Source organism: Leptomonas pyrrhocoris (genome assembly GCF_001293395.1).
Source record: "Leptomonas pyrrhocoris isolate H10 chromosome Unknown, whole genome shotgun sequence".
NCBI classification, from domain to species: domain Eukaryota; phylum Euglenozoa; class Kinetoplastea; order Trypanosomatida; family Trypanosomatidae; genus Leptomonas; species Leptomonas pyrrhocoris.
Genome location: NW_015438366.1, coordinates 208,721 through 223,357, shown reverse-complemented (window position 1 = coordinate 223,357; position 14,637 = coordinate 208,721). Strand labels below are relative to the sequence as shown.

Genomic DNA, 14,637 nt, shown 5'->3' with positions numbered 1-14,637 from the left:
CGTTGTCCGCCAGAGTCCGCAACGAGCTTACAGAAAAAAGCGCTGCTTCGTTTCTTCGTCCGCTGCACTCGCGGATTTGAGAAGAACAGAAAGGAGGACCGTGACGTTTGCCGCGTTGTGTGCGGTGCGCTTTTCAGTTGCGCTGCTGATTCCACAATGCACTAACGTAAGCAAAAAAGTAAAGAGAAGATTACAGTGGAGGCAGACGAACCAAAAGGTCGAAGGATGCAAATGAGAAGAACCTTGTACGCACACGTGTATTTCACTCCATGCTGAACGTACGCGCCATGCGTGATGAAGGCTTCTTCTTCAACGGCTGCTCAGGCATCGGCCTGAATATGAAATAAGAACTCTTTCCGTTTCCTTTCTGTTGCTGTCTTACATTTTTACCTGACGCTGTTGGAGCTTCGTTCGAGCGGTGAATGATAAAAGGTTGGCCTTTCTCTTCTTCACTTGCGTTTCCTGACCCAAACCTTCTCTCTCTCCCCGCTGCCTCCTCTTTTGGCGATCTTTTTTTTTTCTTCTTCTGCCAGTGGGGCAACTTCGCTCGCGGGGGTTGAGACAGCGGTGGCGAGCGACAAGGCACAAAGCGGTAAAAGAGAAGAAACTCTCCTCTTTTTCTGCCTTTCCATGATTGTGCCACCGGCAGCCATCATTACCATAAAAGGTTGATGGCGTCTGCTGCGGCTGCCCGCCTGCAAGACTTGTTGCAAAGCTTCATTTCACACAACCTCGATCATGGCACGAAGAAACTGGTGCCCGACAGCGGCGGTGAGGCCGCCTCGTACACCGTGGCCCTTGACGCGGCTGACATGTTGGAAGGCCTGCCCTTCTACGCCGCACATCTTCGGCCACTCCTGCGCTTCGGCAGCACTTCTGTCTTCCCCACGAAAGAGCTGATGGAAGATGCATCCAACAGCACCGAACGTGTAGCCTTTGCGTCTGTCCTGCAGTTTCTTGGCGGCGTGGTGGAGCGACACTTATGCACCTTTGCGCAAGCCGTGTCAGCAGGGCCGTCCTTTGCGCACCTCAGCTCACGCGCCTCAAGCGCCCATACGCCTTCCAGCAGCACAAGCAGTCTTGATAGCACGGAGGAGACGCACAGCCGTGATGATGTATTGCCTGGGCACGCAGCAGCAGCAGCGGCAGCAGCGCTCTCCGGCTTCGACGGAGGCCCTCGGGTGAACTTCGTAGCGTGGGTGGCGCTGGAGGTGTACCGGCACCTCGCCGCAGAGGCGGAAGCTTCCTTGCGTGAGCGAGGACGCGTTGGGTGCGGTGCCGCTGCGTCCGATGCAGCGGTGTGCACAGATGGCTATTTTGAATGGAAGCAGATCCAGCGGGAACGCCTACACGCCGCGTTGGCCTCCACCGCAGCTGCAGCATCTTGCAACGGCAGCAGCAGTACGGCAGACGTGGCAGAAGACATCAACCAAAAGAAGGTGGCAGCAGCACCTGCACTCCTTCCTCTTGACCCCTTCGACGACCCAGACGATTTGTTTACGAGCGATCCGCATTTCTTCTCGTCCTTTATTCGCCAACGTCTGTTGCCGTACGTGAAGCAACACGTGACAAGGGAAGAGGTGAATAGAGAGCGAGCCGACTTGGCAGAGGAGCTGCGCCATTGGGTGCGGTTTCCTGCCTCCATCACCTCATTCCCAGCCACCTGCGATGTCCACCGTGATGCGGAGCTTCCGAAAAAAATGGAGGTGCACGGCGAAAGGAACCACCTAAACAACCCCACGTCTGGGCCGATGGTTAATGTCTGGAAGCGTCTCGTGCAGTTACTTCTCGGCAGCGCCATTGCACCCGTGTTGGCGGGAAACGACGTGTATGCCGCGGACGGACTTGTGCAGCCGCAGACACCGGTGCAGGTGGCCGCCTATGTGGCAGCTGCTGTGATGGTGTCCCTCGCACCTGGTGTTGTGGGATCGATGACGCGGTGGCTGGATCAGATTATCTCGAGCGTCAACGGGGACTGTGCGCCGTCTTCGAGTGTGAAGGTGGGACGGCGCACGCATGAAGGGGATGCGGAATGCGTCGAGGCGATGCACCATGCGCTGGACGTATGCACGCGGTCTGTGCAGGTCGTTCCGTTTCCGCTATGCGACGGCCGTGATGCGGATGTGCGTGCCGACACGCAACTGGCGGGAGGGTGGTTGCTCCCCTCGTTCTCGTCGTCATATGCGACTGCTGGTGGCGGTCCTGCGACGTCGCCGCTGGCCGTGAGACGACAAGACACCCATGGACAAGGGCTGCACCGTCAACGTCGGGCGGTGCTTCTTCCCGGACTGTCCATCGCGGCCACGCGCATCAGCAGTGTTGCGTGCGGGTTACCTTCCTCAGCGCAAAGCACCACCGTTGCTGGGGGAGCTCCTGACGCGGCAGCTCCCGCTGGAACGTGTGTCGTGTCCCCCGCACACGCGCTGGGGCAGTTTCTTGTTAAGGAGGCGCAGCTGGACGCGGCGGCGTTGGCGCCGTGCTGCGACGCTAAATACGCCGCCGTCACAACACCCGTGAGTGCACTGCACGAGTCGTCGTTGTGCTGTGTGGAATGGTTAGCACTTTTTACCGAGTTGCCGGACGATCGGGAGCAGCTAACGGAAATCCGTGCGTCTGTGGATGTCGGCGTTCCTTCTGGGTGGGTGGTGCTGGTGGTCCGAGCCTCCGTCGCCAAGGCAACGCAGTCGTGGGTAGAGTCTACCTGGGGCAGCGCGGATCGGCCGGTGTTGTTGCTGAGTGCGGTGGGGCAGTGGGGACTGCAGCAGCTTTCACTGCGCTTCGACGTGGAGGCCAACACGCCCTTCACAGACCTGCGTGCGTTGCGCGGTGTGCGCCTCCGTGATGGAGCGGCAAAGGGCACCGCGAGTTGCGGGGTCGCCGCATTGCTCTTGCATTCCCACCAATACGCGCCGTCGTTGAACGCGCAGGACACAACGCCGCAGTGTGGGACCCAACGCGCCCCTCGGCGACGGCAGCAGATTCTGTACACCGAGCTACGCGAGCAGCTGCTGTTTGTCGTTGGTGCTGTGGCGTGTGAAGAAGTTGTGAATGCAGTTCCGCCAACAAGAAATGCAGAGGTGCGGACCTCCTCACCACGGCAGCCGCTACCAACCACGTCCATGTTTTTCGCCGACTCCTCCGAATATGAGGAAGAAGAGGAGAACACGACAAGCAGTGCCGACGTGCACCACAGCCACAGCTACACCAGCAGCGGCAGCAGCAACTTCTCTACCCACTCCACCCACACAACCCTGTCATCGCGAGAGGGCGCCACTCGCAAAATGGCGCGGTGGTACAACAGCGCCGACGTGCCGCCCTTTCCCTTTGTCACGCGCAGTCTGTTGCTGGGGGCCGTCCCACGCGGTGCGCAGCGTGAGCTGATCTACCATTTTTGGTACTGGTGGCGTCTGCTGCTACATCAACTGGTGCTCCCAGCAGACCTCTCGAGCGCGGTGGACTCGCGAGGCGTCTGTGGTGCCAACGTGGCGGCCATACGTTACGTAGACACCTGCGCTCTCAGCGTCGGGTCAACGAGGGCCAACTCCTCCGCGACGGCGGGGCCTTTTGGCACGGATGCCCGTCACCCGCGTCGCCTTCACGCGCTGCGCGTGCTGCGCGAGGCGCTGTGGTCGTACGAGTTGCTCGCCGAGCAGCACGACGGGGCCGGTCGAAGGCTGGACGAGGCGTGGGCAGCGCTGCAACGATGGGTGGTCGCGGATGAACCGCGCTTCCAACCCTCTAGTGAAACAGCCGAGTCGTGGCTGCAGGTGCAAAGCGCATACGTAGCGTTAGGCAACTGCATCGATGATCTTTGCGGTACCGTGGTGCTGGCCGCCGACTCCCACTCGACGGACTTGTCGTTTTTGCCGGTGATCTAAACCGAAGAAGATCAGCCCAAATTTGCGCATCACAAGTGTGTCCGTATTTGTTTTTTAAAGTTATTTTTTCTACTTTGTTAGCCGTTGCCTGTCCGTTTATGCATTCTGCTGAGTGTGCCAAGAAGGGGAGTAAAAAGAGCTTTCGTGAGTTCAAGGATGCTGGTCACGAAAAGGAAGAAACAGAATACGTGCAAACAGCCACCAACAACAAAACCACTGAAGACGACACATGCGACTAGAAAATAATAATAGTAAGATTAAGAATCCCCGCTTACATGGAGCTGCAGGCATCAACCACTTCGCCTTTCATTTATCATAGCAGTTCTCCCGCATCTTTCCTGTCTCACTTACTTTGTTCCGCTTCTTCTTCTCTCTCTCTCTTTCTTGTGACACAACCAGAGCATTCGCCGACCCCTTGTCTGCTTCGCTCTCCCACACATCACCGACATCTTCAGGTCACAGTAGTCAAGACGAAGCGGACGTTGCGGTGTGTGCGAGGTGAGAGCTGAAAAAAGCGGTGGTAGGCTGTCTTCTCTAACTGTGTGTGTTGCGTATACAGGTACCGGCATATATATATGCTTCGGCGCTGGGATTCGGACGGCACAACTTCAAGTATATTTGTAATTTAGACTGGTGAGACACAATTCGTGTTTTGCATCTCATAAAGGAAACACACATTAAGAAAAACGAAGCTAAGTCTCTTTGGATTTCTTTTACGGGTCTACGTTCGCGCGCGGGCCGTGTCTTTCTTCTGTTTACTTCCTTTCTTTTTTTCATCAACTGCGAAAGGGACGTGCTTCATCCCACGCGCTCACGTGCCCACCCGCAAGCCTTAACACATTTATTGATTTATTTGTAATTTTTCTTTATTAGCATTTGGCGTTTTTTTTCCTCCTTTTTTGTTTTCTCTGGCGCGGTATGTGTATGTGTGTGCTGGTGTACGTCAGTCTTCCAAACCCGCATAAAAGGAGTCAGGGCACCCCGCACGTTGCTACTTGGATAAGACAATCAAAACAAACAAAACAAGAAAGGCGACAAGGGCTTGCCTTTTCTCTGCTTTTATCTTCTCTTTGCCCCCTCCCCTTTTTTTCTTCTTCTGCTGCCGAGGAACGAGCTGTGGAGACACGTACGAAGAGAGCGGCAGTCTCTCCTTGAAATTCCATCAAAAAAGGAAAGAAGAGAAGAGTAAAGAAAAATAATAACGTTTTTTTTTTGCTTTTGCTGTTTGTATATTACTCTACTGGATCGACGAGAAACAAAGCAAGACAGCATTCATTTTTTTAAGACTTTTTTTCTCTTCTCTCTCCCTTTTTGTTTCTTTCTTCTTTTGTGAAATTCTACTGTGTGCAGCTTCTTCCACTTCCTTTTTTTTGTTTTCGTTAAATCGGAAAATCTGTTGTTTGCTTTTGTTTCTCTTTTCCATTTTCCTTTTTTTTATTCAGCTTCGCTTCCTTCCTTCCTGCGACAAACTCATAAGTCACCCGTGGGAACGTTTACGCCTCACACAACGATACACTTTACGTAAAAAAAGAAAAAGGATAGGAAAGGTTAAGAGAAAAGCGCTCTATCATTTGTTCACTCCCCTTCTTTTTGTTTTTAGTTCTCTCCCTTTCAAACGTTTGCTTCTTGGTTTTCTCGAGAAGCCGCTCTTTCTCTCTCTTTCCTTTTTTGACCTATTCAGAACACTTTACTTTCATTTTATAAAAGTCGACGTCTTCACCATAAGCGGCTTTTAATTTTTTTTCCCCCTTTTCCTTTTGTTGACGGGTATTTTCGCTTGTGGTAGTTGTGATCTTGTCGTGCCCTTTTGACAAGTTTAATTGACCTTCGCAGCTGGGGATTGAACTGATAGCGGTGCTACGTTAACCTCCTCTATCTTTGCATTTATTGTTATATATTCTCTCCGCTTTCTGTAGTTCCTTTCGCTTCTTTTTTTCTTCTCCGCAGCAGCGCTTCTGGCGGGGTGTATTTTCCCTCATTTTTTTTAATTTATTTCTTCGTGTCTGTGTGTGTGTGTGTCTCAGCTTTTGCGTATTCATTTTCATTCTGCTATATTACGCGTTTTGCTGACGAGACGTGGAAATCTGTTGTTATGATTTATTTCCTTGTCCTTCTTGACTTTTCCCCTATTTCCTTTGTTTTTGATTTATTGATTAAAACCACTTTTTAAGCCTTTTGAAGAACTGTTATTTAGCTGCTGCTACTTCTTTTTCGTCTTCTTTGTTTCTTGCTTCTCTCTGCGTTGGCGGATACATATTTTTTTTTGTACTACCACATCTGGGCGATTACTTGCTTGCCAGCTCTTCAGAGTGAGAGCTGCGCAGAGAAGTGTACGGTGGGACTTGCTGCTTCACCACCGCCGACCAACGAAATCGAGGTGTGGGGACGTACACCACCGTCGCTGCACTCAACGCTGCAGCAACGTCGTCCAGCACGACTTCTATTTCTGCCTCGCCGCAGCGATTCATGGGTTCCTCGCCGCTACCACTGGGCGAAGAAACAGCAGCGAAACCACAGCACCGTGCGGAGACCATGAGCAGCGCGAGTGATGGCTCCGTAGTCGCTGTAGCAGGGCCGTCGCCGCTGGTGTCGAACGAGGTGGAGCAAAACGATCGCGACGCCAATGGTCGGAGTGAAAGCCGGCAGGCTGCCCCACCTGCTTGTCTGCGCTCCCCGCACCGCGAACGTGACGGCAGCTGGAACGCGGGGGTGAACTCAAAGGACCGCACAGCGCTGCCACGACCAGGGGCCGGAGTGTCGTTGCTCCCACTATTACCCACCGTCGTGAACGCCGCAAAGGAGGCGTCTGCCACAGACGTGCAGGGCTCATCCCACCACCTATTGATCCCGCCGACGACCTCGTTGTCCACAGCCACAGAGCAGCTGTCGGCGTCGTCCGACCACAGAGCGCGGCGTCAGCAGCTGTCGTTAATGAGCAGCTCCCGTGACCTCGCCGCACACGTCTCTGGGCTGAATAACTCGGACGGCTCCTTCACCCTCTCCCCGAAGCGCAGCACGCGAGACATCTCGTCCACCGGCTTGCGCGGCCCGATCCCGGAGAACGCCCAAATAGCCGCGGCTGCGCAGTCGCCCATGTCACACAGTGGTGACGTGCGTCTCCACCCGGCCGCGAGCGCAACATCCGGTGCGAACGCATCACACACCGCGGCTGAGACCCTCCGCGACGGCGGAGCAAAGGAGCCGCTTCCTCTGCTGACTCGCTCTCTCGTCTCCTCCTCCGGCGCGCAGGGCCGCCGCCTGACCGGCGAGCTCTTAGACGCTGACGTAAATGCTGCTGCAGATGCGGTTGCGACTCTCCCCGCGCCACGTTCATCCTCCATGAGCTCGATGCACCGCGATGATGACGGCCTGCAACAGCAGCGGCATGCGGTGGTCGTGGAAGAGGTACGTGCCGTGTTCCAGCCCCCACCCACCGGACCGTCCGTCGCATCGCCGCCGCCGCCGTCGAATGGCAGTAACATCGAAGACGCGTACCGCTGCTTTGCGCCGTGCTCCATCACCCCCGGCCCCGAAGGCAGCGACAACAACTCCCGCCAGCAGACGAGCCGCTTCGCCGACGAGGACAACGACACCGGCGAAAATCAGCCGACGTTCGCGCTGTGCCCAACGGAGGCGGAGGAGGTCACCTTTTCCATGGTGCCGGTGCTCCCGACAGAGGCCGGCCTCCACGGGGACTTGCCGTCTGTGTCAGGGATGGCCACCGGACCGGGCAACTCCCACACGTCGCTGCAGACCCCCGATGCGCGGACGGTGGTCTCGGCAACGGGCAGCGCGGTGGTGTCGGGCATCTTTCCCCCCTGCGTCGGCGGCAGCAGCGGCGCTGTGGTCGACGCAGCACGACGCAACTCGAGCAGCATCATGAAGAACGGCAGCGGCGATCAGGACTACGCCGCCGCCGCGACCGCCGCGCGAGGCGCCACGGAGGCGCGACGGGCCAGCGACTCCTTTACAGAGGCCGTCGACCCCAAAGCAGCGAAGCGACACCTGAAGAAGGAAAAGAAGGTCAAGAAGGTCAAGAAGGCCAAGAAGGAGAAGCAACAACTGTCAAAAGAGGCCACAGTGGGCGCTGGTGCTGCCGCTGCGGCTGCGGTGGCGGCCCACCGCTCCGACAGCGAGATGCAACGGAAGCGGCAGCGCAAGAAGCAGGAGAAGCGGGAGAAGATGAAGAACCTGTCCACCGAGGAGCAGCGCCGGTACAAGGCCGATCATCAGCGACGGCGTGCGGCGAAAGTAGCGCAGCGCTGCTCGAATGGCGCGTCGCCCGCGCCGGAGGCGGGTGCCGTGGGCGCAATGGTCCAACCGCCGCCGCAGCAGCACGCCGGCGACGCCCTGCGCTCCCTGTCGACTGCGTCGCCACCTCCGTCGAAACCGCACGACGTAGGCGCGGCGGCTTGTGAAGGCGGCCCTGCCCTTGTCCCGCTGGACGCCGCCCATCCACCCCTCTCTCTCACACCCGAACCGCCGAACTTGGACGAAGGCGACAACGGCAGCGCCAACGGCGACACCCCGAGTGCGGTGCTGGACATGGTGCAGTCCATGCCGCAGCTGGCGAACACGATGCGACACTCCGGCGACGACCGCACAGGCGGGACGCCGCTGCTCCACGCGCTGCGGCAGATACGCCGTTGCACGAGTGCCCAGGGCCCGTCGGTGCCCCTCGCGATGCTCTCCGCCACCCCGCCTCACGGCTCGACCAGCGCCCCGCGCAACTTCCGGCGCCGCTTTTCGAGCGAGGGACCCCTCAACGCGACCCCGCCGTACCGCGCCGGCGGCTTTCTGTGCCTACCGGTGAATGAGGACGCGGCAGGACTGCAGCAGGATCAACAGCAGCTGGTGGAGCTGCAATCAAATAATCCCGGAGGCGCGACGAACGTGTGTGAAAGCGAAGAAGGCGCGGCGGTAGGTAGCGGTGCGGAGGAATGCCAGATGCAGGCCCGTCAAACGGTGCCCGGCGGCGTGGCGTCGGACACGGCGCCGCCGTTCATTTTCCCGCGCCCGCCCTCCTCCGCCGCCGGCTCCGGCACGATTGCAATTTTGGAACTGAAGAACCAGCACCAGGACCACGTGCAACCGCAGCAGCGACCGCTGCAAGAGGAGCGGCGCGCCACCACTCCCTCCCTCCACGGTCTCGTAGAGAGCACCAACGAGCACTCCGACGATCCTCGCAGCGTCGGCGACAGTATTGCTGGCGCAGGGGCGACGATGCGGCCGTCAGCCGAGCTGCCGAACGTGCGAGTCTGTGCAGCATCGAGCGTCTCGTCGCACGCGGCTCCGCCGGCAACGGCGTCATGTGCGGCGGATGACCAACGGGGCGTACGGGAAGAGGCGATGTACTCTGCAAAGAAGAACAGCGACGATGACGGGAGCAGTGCAGGGACGCCTCAACAACAACAGCTGCGGCAACAGCGCAGTGATATACGGGAAGTCGAATCGCTGTCGTACTACTCCTCCGTCGCCTCCTGCTCCTACAGTCACTCGCGGGGTGGCAGCGCGCACCGCCACGACGACCACCGCGAGGGACGCCGCAGCGTCGCCGAGGCCCGTGCAAACTACGCCGCCGCCGTCGCCGCCGCAGCGAAGAGCAAGAAGATTAATGCACCTAGCAGCAATGGACTGCGCAGACCCTCCTCACCCGCTTCGTCGTGCATGTCCCTCCGCAGCCGCAGTCGCGACGACGAAAGCGACGTTTGTGGCAGCTCGTCGTACAGCTACAGCTATTCGAGCAGCACCGGTGGCAGCAGCACGAGCAGCACTGGGAGCGTCATGGCCGAGACGCTGCCCTTAAAAGAAGGCTGCTCCACCGCCCCACCAGCTGCCGCCTTTCACGACCTCAAATACCGGTGCGGCTGTGTGTCACAGCTGCAGGCCTACGCCGAGACTGCCGTGATTCACGAGTGGGACCTCACCGAGGGCTGCTGGGGCAGCGTGGATACGTCCGTGGTGCTGAACCCGCAGCCCTTCGCGAAGGGTAACATGCGGGCCTCGTACTACATGATCGACATGCGCCGCCTCAACTGCATGTTGGTGGCGAAGCGCTACCTGAAATCGTCCGTGGCGGAGGACCAGTACTTCGATGATGTGTCGATGCATAGCATCTCCGGCCACTGGGCACGGCTCTTCAACGCGATGCATCCCCCGAAGAAGGTGCGTTTTGTCCCTGCCGCCGTCCTCGTCTTGCCACGGCACAGCCCGCCGCTGGTCCTCGCGATGGAGCCGCTGCTGACGGGCAAGTTCGTGAAGTACAACAACAACTGCGGCTACGTGCGCCGCAACGCGCGGTGGACCCCGCAGGCGTTCTCCCACTTCACCTACCAAGCCAGCAACCACGCGCTGATGGTGGTCGACATCCAGGGTGTCGATGACTACTACACCGATCCGCAGATCTTGAGCCCGGACGGGGAGGGCTACGGGCGTGGGAACTTAGGCAAGAAGGGTATTCGGCGCTTCTTGGAGAGCCACAAGTGCAACGACGTCTGCCGCGCCGTCGGCCTCCTCCCGCTGCGGCGCAACTCAAAAGGGGCCGTCGTCGCACCGTTGATGGCGGCAAAGAACGCCAACGGCGGCTCTCTCCCCGCCTCCGCCGGCGCGCAGGAGCGACTCGTCGCGGCGTCCTCCTCCTCCGGCGTGAAGGACGAACGACTGCCACCGAAGATCCACACCTTGTCGCAGCAGGGCCTGGCGAACAGCTCTCACGGAGGTGATCGGAGTCCGCTGATCAGCGGCGGACCGTGCACCCCCAACTGTGGAACAAGCGCCGGCATGCAGACGCAGGTGGGCGGCCTCGCGGACGGCTCTCGCACTGGCAGTGAGGCCGGCAAATACGCCTCCCCACCACCGCTGTCGTGGCACCACCACAGTAGCAACAACAACACCTCGTATAACCACAGCAGCGGGCTCACCTCACCGAACCCAGCCGCGGCGCTGATGGGGCCGAGTGGGTACCTCCACAACGGCAACGGCGGGGCGGCGGTGGCGGGCGGCGCTGCTGGCCTGATGCACCACATGAACGGTGGTGGTGGTGGAAGTGGCGGGATGGTGGGGGCACCCGCCCTCGGTTACAGCGTGAAGTACGTGCCCTACCCCCGCCACGCCATGGTGCGACCACAAAGTCAGTACTTCACGTCGACGATTGCGGGGGGTTTAATGGCGGTGCCGTCCAGCGCAAACAGCCCCGGCGCACTCCCTACCCCGTCATCGCCGGCGCTCTACCTGACAAGCGGGATGTCAGGCCCGTCGCAGCAGCAGCAGCAGCAACAGCAATCGTCACAGCAGCAGCACAGTCCCGCCACACTGACTGGTCAAGCAGGTGCCGGTGGCGTTGGATCCGCGGCGGTGCCACTGCTGCGACCGCCCACGATGGGTCGGGCTGGCGGCGGTGCTGGCTGCGGCTATCCAGCAAGCCCGCCGAACATCACCGGCAGCGACGGCTTCACCAGCGTCTCCCCGCAGATGACGAACTCGATGCGGTTGGAGTCGAGTTTGCACCCGCACCCGCCCAAGTCCCGTCTCTCCTCGGTGGGTGGCCTCTCCGTCGGTGCACCGATGACATTGAGTCTGAGCGGAGGCGTGCAAAACGTGTCGCGGACCAACTCGTTCATTGTCATGAATCCAGTGGTGCAGATGACGCCGGAGATGCCGATGACGGGGGGATCGCACCCGCGGCGGCAGTCTTTCACCCGCCGTCCGGTCTTCTCCGCGGTTGAGGAGGGCGCCCGGATCAAGACAGGGCGTCACTCGCGTCGTTAAATACACAATGCAGCTGAATGCGGGGGTGAGGGTGGAGGGATACGCACCTTCGCGCTGTGCGTCATCAAAATGAAAAGCGATGTGCTTCTCGGAGTTGGACACCTACACACCTACACACCTACACACAGACATACAATCACACCCATATACTCATATACGACAAACAAATGAAATGGAAGGGGGCCATTTGAATGACAGTGGAAAGTGTCTCGGCTCTTTTGGTGGCGCATGCTTCTCAAATTTTTTCATTGATCAGGTTGTCTTCCGTCGCGCAAGGCCCGCGGAACGCGTTTTTGTTGTTGTTCTCTACGCGGATGCGTTTTGTATTTTGCTTTCACTCAGAGTATAATTGTTTTTCTTGATCGGTGCTGCGCGTCTCACGTGGATCACAGCAACCATTTTTCTTCCTTCTCTTTCCAAATGTATGGTTTCATATGCAACGATGCACAGCGTTGTGGTCGTTGGTCGGCCGTGGTGTACATTATAAAGGGCCCCACTGCGTTGCCCCTGGTGTGCTCTACAGGTTTTTTTTTTTGCTCTCTTCCCTTTCCGTTGGTTGGTTGCTGGCTATTACCTTATTTACGCTTGTACATTTTCCCCATATTCCCAATTTAGTCCCCGTCTATTTTCCTGTTTGATGTTGCTGTTCAGTTTGAACGGGGACGGAGTTATTCCCTCACCATTTTTGTCCTCTTCTCCCTTTGGCGCTTCACTTTAATTTTCCTTTCTCCTGTGTGTGTGTGGTGAGACGCTTCTTGCTAGAGGTTGCTCGTTTCTTGTTTCCATGGCGTCTCGGGTTGGTTTTTCTTCTTCATTTCACCCATCTGTTTTCGCTGTTTTCTCTGTTCCCTCTTTTCGATGCTCCCTCCATTTTCCTTTATGTACGTGCCTTCTTTACCAGTATTCTCGAGATAGGGCGAGAACAAGCAAACTAAATATATATATATATATCCGCAGGCTGACAATGCGCTCCACTCCCAAGTTGCTTGTGGTAGAGTAGGCGGCGAATGCCTCACAGCATCGTTGTGTGCCTCTTCCCTCACTAAAAACGGGGAGAATGCGAAAAACGTGGTAACTGAGTTTTTCGTAGAGCTGCTGTTTCTTTTTTCCGCTTTTCTCCATGCTTCATATGCAATTTTTTTTTGAGGGAGCCGTCTCGCTGCGCATTCATCATGGCACTGCTCGTCTCTATGGGAAAGCTGCCTCAGCTCTCATGACCCTCCCTCAATATAGCGTTGCAGCTGTGCAACCTGTTGTCGAGAACACGAAGTCGTTCGCCTTTTTACCATCGCCTCCTCTCCTGCTCACCTCCTTCTCTTGGAGTATTCTCTGTACTTTTCTTTTATGGATGTGTTCTCATCTTCTCTCCGCTGGCTACACGTGGTCTCTTTGCCCCCTTTTCCGCCCTCGTTGGCTTACAGAGTTGTGTACGCACATTATCGTCACTTTTTGATAGTTTCTTGTTCTACCTCTTTTACCGGGGTTTTTCCCTCTCCCTGTTGTAGTTCTTGAACTTTGGGCGTCCTTTTGGATTTGCAGCTGTCCGTCTTGGTCAGGGAGGGGAGAAGAGCAAACGTACACGCTGGGCTGATCGAGGACGCAGGCACACGATCTTTTCTCCTTGTGCTATTGTTTGCTTCCAGTGTTGCGTAGGAGTCTCCTGGCGCATCGAACCACAATCACACACACTCATACACACATACGTTTATATATATATATATATATACCTCCACAAGCCGTTGTGATCTTTATCTATTCTCCATCCTGTCCCCCAGCTGGCATTGCTGACGAAACCGTATTTTGCGTCTCTCTATCTCTATATACCACTCCCACTTACACGTCTCTGTTCGCGTTGCACGCACACCGACGAATAAGAAACGAAGCGCACAATGAACTTTACACAGCAGCTGTGGTCGGTGAAGGAGTGGGGCCGCGTGATGGCGACCGGTAGCGAGTACGTCTCCATCGTGCACGAGGCGACGAACGAGGAGAAGTGGGGCCCCACTGGTGCGCAGATGGAGGCGGTCTGCAACGCCTACTCTCGCGGCGGACAGGAGATCTTGAACGAGCTGCGCAGTCGCCTAAACAACCGCGACAAAGCCTGGCGTCCGTGCTACAAATCGCTGCTCGTGTTGGACTACCTCGCGCGCAACGTGGCAGACCGCTACCTGCCGGAGATCTGCGCCATCGTGCCGCTGCTGCGCACCATCTCCACCAGCTTCTACTACACAAACCCGAAAGGCGTCGACCACGGCGTGTCGGTGCGCGAGCGGGCCCGGAAGCTGGCGGAGCTCCTCAGCGACGGTCTTCAGCTGCGCGAGGAGCGGGCGACGGCGGCGCAGACGCGCGAGAAACTGGCGCACAACGCCAGCGAAGGCGGCGGCCCGCAGAACTACGGGGCTTATGGCGGGGCGGGCGGCGCGTACGGTGGCGGGTACGGTGGCGGGTACAACGGCGAGTACGGCGGTGGCGGCCGCAGCCGTCGTGACACCGGTGGTCGCGACTACGGCGGTGGCTACGACGCCTACCCCCCGTCGCCGGCGCACACGTACGCCCAGGCCGCAGCGTCGTCGCGACCGCGCTCGAAGGAGGAGCAGGAGCGCTACGATATGGAGATGGCCCTGCGCATGCAGCGCGACGAGGAGCGGCGTGCCGGCGTGTCGGCCGAGCAGCTGGAGGAAATGTACGCGAGTAAGGTGCGGCAGAAGAAGAGCGACGATCAGCGCCGGCGTGCGATGGCGGCCGACGATGACGAGGCGCTGGCCAGACGCCTGCAAGATGAAGAGGACCAACGCTCTCGACGCGAGGGGCGCGCCCTGCCGACGCTGCGATCCGACAGCCAGCCGGTGAAGGCCTCGAGTCCCCCGGCGCCGGTGAAGACCGCCAACCCCCCCGCCCCGGCCGCCGAGCCGGCAAAACCGAAGGAGCCGGAGACGAACGCGCTGGATGACCTCTTTGCGCCGGCCCCAGCTGCACCGCAGCCGGCTGCCCC

The 14,637-nt window shown here is 58.3% G+C and overlaps 3 protein-coding genes across 3 annotated transcripts; all 3 read left to right on the top strand.

Annotated features, from left to right (window-relative positions):
• Window positions 1–532: 532 nt before the first annotated feature.
• Window positions 533–3,878, top strand: ABB37_05312 (hypothetical protein; the record flags this gene model as incomplete). Its single annotated transcript, XM_015803277.1, has 1 exon — window positions 533–3,878. Exon 1 carries the CDS (start codon window positions 672–674, stop codon window positions 3,876–3,878), a length of 3,207 nt encoding a protein of 1,068 aa, XP_015657919.1. The 5' UTR covers window positions 533–671.
• Window positions 3,879–4,276: 398 nt separating this feature from the next.
• On the top strand, window positions 4,277–11,645 carry ABB37_05311 (Myosin heavy chain kinase c-like protein; the record flags this gene model as incomplete). Its single annotated transcript, XM_015803276.1, has 1 exon — window positions 4,277–11,645. Exon 1 carries the CDS (start codon window positions 6,345–6,347, stop codon window positions 11,643–11,645), a length of 5,301 nt encoding a protein of 1,766 aa, XP_015657918.1. The 5' UTR covers window positions 4,277–6,344.
• A 1,420-nt stretch (window positions 11,646–13,065) lies between these two features.
• ABB37_05310 (hypothetical protein) lies at window positions 13,066–14,495 on the top strand (the record flags this gene model as incomplete). The annotated part of the gene is made up of 1 exon (XM_015803275.1): window positions 13,066–14,495. The coding sequence occupies exon 1, from the start codon at window positions 14,049–14,051 to the stop codon at window positions 14,493–14,495; it is 447 nt and encodes a 148-aa protein (XP_015657917.1). The 5' UTR covers window positions 13,066–14,048.
• Between the last annotated feature and the right edge of the window lie 142 nt (window positions 14,496–14,637).